The sequence below is a fragment of the Trachurus japonicus genome, chromosome 10 (assembly GCF_045865225.1).
Source record: "Trachurus japonicus isolate A0001 chromosome 10, Traja_1.0".
Lineage (NCBI taxonomy): Eukaryota > Metazoa > Chordata > Actinopteri > Carangiformes > Carangidae > Trachurus > Trachurus japonicus.
This window is the reverse complement of record NC_140916.1, coordinates 16,381,198-16,387,219: the sequence shown is the minus strand read 5'-3', so window position 1 is coordinate 16,387,219 and position 6,022 is coordinate 16,381,198. Positions and strand designations below refer to the sequence as shown.

The 6,022-nt window shown below is 39.7% G+C and overlaps 1 protein-coding gene across 1 annotated transcript; it reads left to right on the top strand.

Annotated features, from left to right (window-relative positions):
• The first annotated feature begins 388 nt into the window (after window positions 1-388).
• Window positions 389-5,743, top strand: trmt112 (tRNA methyltransferase activator subunit 11-2). Its single transcript, XM_085789612.1, has 4 exons — window positions 389-470; window positions 2,108-2,209; window positions 2,995-3,087; window positions 5,297-5,743. The coding sequence occupies exons 1-4, from the start codon at window positions 396-398 to the stop codon at window positions 5,396-5,398; spliced, it is 372 nt and encodes a 123-aa protein (XP_085645738.1). The 5' UTR covers window positions 389-395; the 3' UTR covers window positions 5,399-5,743.
• The last annotated feature ends 279 nt before the right edge of the window (window positions 5,744-6,022 follow it).

The following is a 6,022-nucleotide window of genomic DNA, read 5'->3' as shown; positions in this document are numbered from 1 at the left end:
GGCTGATGTTTTTTGTTTCTTCTGGTAATCAACTGAATCATAGTGTGAAATGTGACTAAGTACATTTACAGAAATACATAGCTATACTAGTTTTAAATGTTGAAATAATTAATATTACATATAACAGCCAGGACTTGTTAAGCACTAAAGAAACTCACATATAAACACCAATGACACATGGATGTTGTAATCACAGCTGTAAAGTAGGAACCATCGGTGATGAGGCCGGAGAGTCGGGGGAACTTTTTTAGCGACGCAACAACAGCGGCACTTCCGGTCCACATGTAAACGCTGCAGTAGCGTGACTTACATGTAGGTAAAGATACAGATAAACTGGGATTTTGACTTTGTTTTTTGTTTTGTTATCACTCAGCCTTGAACATCTGGTTGTAAACATGAAGCTGCTGACACACAACATGTTGACGTCGCACGTGAAGGGCGTCGCTAAAGGCTTCCCGCTGCTCATCAAGGTAAAACTCACCTGGGTTCATTAGCACCGAGGCTAACGCTGCTCAGGTTTACATTAATATCTACTGTAATATCTACATTAACATCTATGAGGTTTACATTAATATCTACTGTAATATCTACATTAACATCTATGAGGTTTACATTAATATCTACTGTAATATCTACATTAACATCTATGAGGTTTACATTAACATCTACTGTAATATCTACATTAACATCTATGAGGTTTACATTAACATCTACTGTAATATCTACATTAACATCTATGAGGTTCACATTAACATCTACTGTAATATCTACATTAACATCTATGAGGTTTACATTAACATCTACTGTAATATCTACATTAACATCTATGAGGTTTACATTAACATCTACTGTAATATCTACATTAACATCTATGAGGTTTACATTAACATCTACTGTAATATCTACATTAACATCTATGAGGTTTACATTAACATCTACTGTAATATCTACATTAACATCTATGAGGTTCACATTAACATCTACTGTAATATCTACATTAACATCTATGAGGTTTACATTAACATCTACTGTAATATCTACATTAACATCTATGAGGTTTACATTAACATCTACTGTAATATCTACATTAACATCTATGAGGTTTACATTAATATCTACTGTAATATCTACATTAACATCTATGAGGTTTACATTAATATCTACTGTAATATCTACATTAACATCTACAGTCGTTCAGGTGCAGAAGAGAAGGACACGGTTTTAGTAGATACTGGTTTTGTTTTGTTTGACAGTCACATGTTCAGTTCAGGCTCAACATGGCGTAAACTAAGACTCAGCTCTGACTTTAATTATAATTTACCTCAGTGAGGTTTTAAATGGTCAGTTTTTGTTGACATGTGTTAATTCAATCAGAGTTAATTACAGTGATTATAGTGAACTGTGTTGTTTCCCTCGCCTGCATCACACTTGTTTTTCTTTTATAAACATTATGGGAGCAGAGAACTAAAAACACTGAAGCATATAATGCATTAGGCCTATATCACTGTCACTATATTGAGATTTTAATGCTAATTGAAGACTCAACAAACACTGAATCTTATAAGCAATATTAAAATAGTCACAAATGTCACAGTTAGTCACTATGATCATAATTTAATGTGTAGCTGCTCTCGCCTGCATTTCACTTGTTTTTCTTTTATAAACATTATGGAAGCAGAGCAGAGAGTGAATGTAATGCAGTCTTCAACTCCATATGAAAGTAGATGTTAAACCAGAAGAACTGTATTGGTTGACATCAGCGATTATATTGTGATTGATTAGTTGAAGTCCTGTTAAAATCTCTGATCATACAAGTGGTTTCAGTGACTGCTGTAAACCAGTGGATTCTGTTCAGGTTGTTTTTAGCTGTTTCTCTGACCAGCAGGTAAAGTGTAACGAAGTATTTATCACCCAGTGTTGTCCTGATATTACTGTGACAGAGAAGTGAGCAACCTTTGCTCCAAATATCTGTAATTATGTGTTACACGTTTTTGTCTCAAAGTTGCAAGATATCAGACTCTGACTCACTCTCTGTTACTTCCAGGCTCCATTATTATGTTACATTTTCGTAAGTTTGTTTTCCAATCTATCTGTTTTTTTTGCACAGGCCACTGAGGTGAAGGTGAACGAGGTGGAGTTCAACCCTGAATTTGTGAGTCGGATGATTCCCAAGCTGGAGTGGGCGGCTCTGGTCCAGGCTGCAGAGGAGGTGAGTCCGACAGGAAGCAGCACCGACTCCACAGCTGTGTGGTGTGATGAAAACATTATTATTATGATGATATAAACCTTCACAGTAGCAGACACAGTTCGTATCAACAGCACTCACCTGTGGGAGAATTTGAACATGAATATCTTTACAGGTATTGTACAAAAAAAGCAAAGCTCAACCATTTCAGTGTTTGTTAAAACAACCAATCATCACTCACTACTGAGATTGTTTCTTGTTCTCGTTATAGACCTTTGCTCCCATTTTCACAATTCAGTTTAAAGATTTTAAAGGGGACATATGAAAATATCAATTTTTGAAGGCTCTCTAACATATATTTGGGTGTTTGTCTCGCCTTCCAGCCCCCAAAATGTGAGAATTGACAAAAAAATCTGTAATGTGCAGGCTCCCTAGGTTGAAATCCACATAGTTTTACGAGCTGTTCCCTCAGTTGTCTTCCAGTGATGTAACTGGGTTTCAAATTTGTATAATACCGCCCCTACCTGGGACCGGTAGAGGGGGCGGGGCAAGCAGTGGCTCATTTGCATTTAAAGGGACAGGCACTGAAGCCAGCCGTTCTGAACAGGGCTGTTTAGAGAGGATGAAAAGAGCTGTGATGTTTCATCCTTGGGGGATTTTGACCAAAGCAAGTCAAAGACATGTCTTTAAGACACCTGGGAACTATTTTAATTTGTGGAAAGGGGCATCATGTCTCCTTTCAACATTACACATTATTTCTGAAGGTCCAGTGGTGCAGTTTGTTCATTTTGTCCATTTTCTCTCTCTAGCTTGGTCAACGGGAAGATCTGCCAGGTGAGCTGGTGCCAAACTACGAGAAGGACGAGGACTTCTTGAAGAAAGTTCACAGAGTGCTGTTAGAGGTGAGGGCTCAGCCGCCGCTGGTTGTTCATGATTTGACTAAAATTGTACTTTGTATTTATATTTATATTTCTGGCTTTTAAATGTTTTCTCTTCGGGGTGACAACTGTTTCTACTATCAATGGTTTTATTATTTTCTTAATTAGTTGATTCATCTTTTTATCTCACAAATTCACAAAATAGTAGAACACGCCCGAGCACATATTCTCATTCGCTTTGTCTTGTCAACGCGGTCCAAACAGACACAGGTTTTTAATTTGCAGCTCTGTTTCACAAAGATCTTTGTTGTTTCAGCTCCTTTATAATTTTCATCAAACAGGGATTGTGTTTCCATTCTTGATATTACTCAACATCTGGATCCCGGCTGTATTTCTTCCTCTTGTTTTGCCGTGCACAGTGAATGATCATGATAATTATGGGATGTCTTTGTGTAGAAAAGCTTATAATACTCAGTCTCACGTGGCAGTGCACAAAGTCACAGTGTGTGCCCGACATCCTGTTTCTATTACTGGCACCAAGGCTTTCATGTGGTCGTCTCCTTCTCACTGTCTTGTTTTCATTACATCGACGTCGGGGGGAGCAAAGTGACGTGTTTGTAGCGATCGGGCGCAGGAATAGTGTGTTGGCTTGTTTGGCCAAAAAACTGCCAATGTGTGGCCAACGTCGACTGCCAAACATTACACATGTGATTATCGAACACATCGGTCCAAACCCACTGGCGTTCATCTGTTGCTATAACGGCCTCGGCTCCTCCGCACAATGTTTTGTAGCCTGGCTACAGATATTTGGTCCAGTTCAGCCACAAGAGCGCCGGAGAGGTCCAACTCCGATCCGATCTGAAGGTGTCGGATGAGGTTTGGATCGGGGCTCAGTCATGTTCTCAGTTGAGGAGAAGCGTGTTTTAACAGAGCTGGCTTCATGCAGAGGGGCATCGTCATGTTGAAACGGGAGAAGACGTTCGTCCAAACTGTTGCCACAAACTTGTACACACACTGTCTGAAGCAGCGGTTCCCATCCTTTTTCTGCACCGTAGACAGTTTTTATATTGACAGACAGTGACATTGCCGACTGGCTTTGATACCAAGTTGGAAAATGACAGAGGGAGAGAAAGAAGCGAGAAAAAGGATATAAATCATGGCAAGTAGATGGAAACTAAATTTAAAGGTGACGTGTGGAGTTTTTTCTTCTAAACAAAACGTTCAGTGTTGTTCACTAAAACACATTGAATATATTTTATTTAATCAGCGTTTATTATGCTCTATACTACTTATTTAGCACAGTGTTGTGTTTGTGTGCACATCGCTGGCACCTGTGGATCATTGGACAAGTGTCGAGTATCATCAAAACAAGGAGCCCACTCCTAATTAGACTTTTCTGTTTTTGCACAGCTTTGTGTTTTGCTGTATGAAGTTGTTATTTGGTAGCTAAAGTGTTATCAATCGCTGTGTCAAGTAATGACACTAGAGGCAACTGGATGTTCAAGAGCTCATACGCTAACATGTTTAATATACCGTGGGCTTTAAAGGGTTAAAGAAAAATATCTCCTTAACTGTCCAGTGCCCAGTAACTTTACAGGGAAACGTTTACTTTGGATTTTCCATCAATTACATAACAAACGGTTAATAATGAAATATTGCCAGTTCACAGTGACCTTGGATAATGACGATGAATTATTGAAATACTTTAAAATCATTTAATTTGGTGACTGAGAAGGTTATAGCATAACAAAATATAACATAATACATATGCTTACATATCTGTGTTTACACATGTGTAGAAACCACAGCCGATATGGCCTGCGTTCTCTGGACATTATACAGACGCAGGTCCCGAGAGTGAGAACGGAACTGGGCAAAAAGGCTTTTAAATTTTCTGCCCCGTCGACCTGGAACGATGTGCAGCAGGACTGTACTACTGTCTGTGTATGCATATTTTTAAAATCCTTCTATTGTTGTTTGGGATATGGAGATAAATGAGGAAAAATGAAGTGGAAACTTCAGATAATTACTGGTTTAAAAGCCCTTTTGATTAAGTTATGTTAATTATTATTATTATTAAACCACGACCCCGGGGTTCGGGAGCCGTGGTCTAAAACATCACTGTTTAATTTCACCAGTAAACCAACCCAGGTGAAAGAAAGCTTGGATCTATGAGTGTGGTGTCTATGTAGTTGAGTCTGATAGGATCTAGTGACGTCTCTCTGTGTTTCAGGTGGAGGTGGTGGAGGGCTGCCTGAAGTGTCCCGAGTCGGGACGAGAGTTCCCCATCTCCAGAGGAATCCCCAACATGCTGCTGAACGAAGACGAGGTGTAAACAGCAGCTCAACGCTTCCCGCTACACGGCCTCTCCCCAAACTGTCACTCAGATGGGACTGTGGGTATTCAGAGAGAGAGAGAGAGAGAGAGAGAGAGAGAGAGAGGCAGGACTCTGGTTTGAGTCGGTGCCATGAGAAAATAGGCCACACTGTTTGGTTGATTGTAGTTATGACATTTTAAGTGGCTGATTCTGCCAATGGAGAGAAAAGATGTAAAGAGTTCAGGATGGAAACGTTTCCCTGTGACCAACCCCCGTCGTTTTATCTGTATTTATTTTTGTAACAGTTTAGGCTCTTTTCTTTTTTTTTTCAATAAAACTGTCCTGATTTCCGTGACGGCCAAATCTGTCTCAGGTTTTTGTGGAAAATATGGATCCAGTTTTATTACAGACGTGCTCAAATATAACCCCACTCGTGTGTGTGTGTGTGTGTGTGTGTGTGTGTGTGTGTGTGTGTGTGTGTGCGCTGAGGCTCTGAACCCCAGCTCGCCCTCTGTCAGGGTTGAAGAAAGTGCTGAGGGCCAGATGACGTGGCAGTGGCTTGTCTATATTTGGCCTTGAGGAAAGGAGGAATAAAAAGCAGACAGGCTAGAAGTTGTTTTTGAGGAAGTCTTTTTTTTTCAT

Bases quoted from the DNA above. Each gene is read 5' to 3' on its own strand.
- trmt112 (XM_085789612.1), top strand. From the start codon at position 396: ATGAAGCTGCTGACACACAACATGTTGACGTCGCACGTGAAGGGCGTC. The intron at 471-2,107 runs GTAAAACTCACC...TTTTTTGCACAG, and splicing joins GCTTCCCGCTGCTCATCAAG to GCCACTGAGGTGAAGGTGAA. The intron at 2,210-2,994 runs GTGAGTCCGACA...TTCTCTCTCTAG, and splicing joins TGGTCCAGGCTGCAGAGGAG to CTTGGTCAACGGGAAGATCT.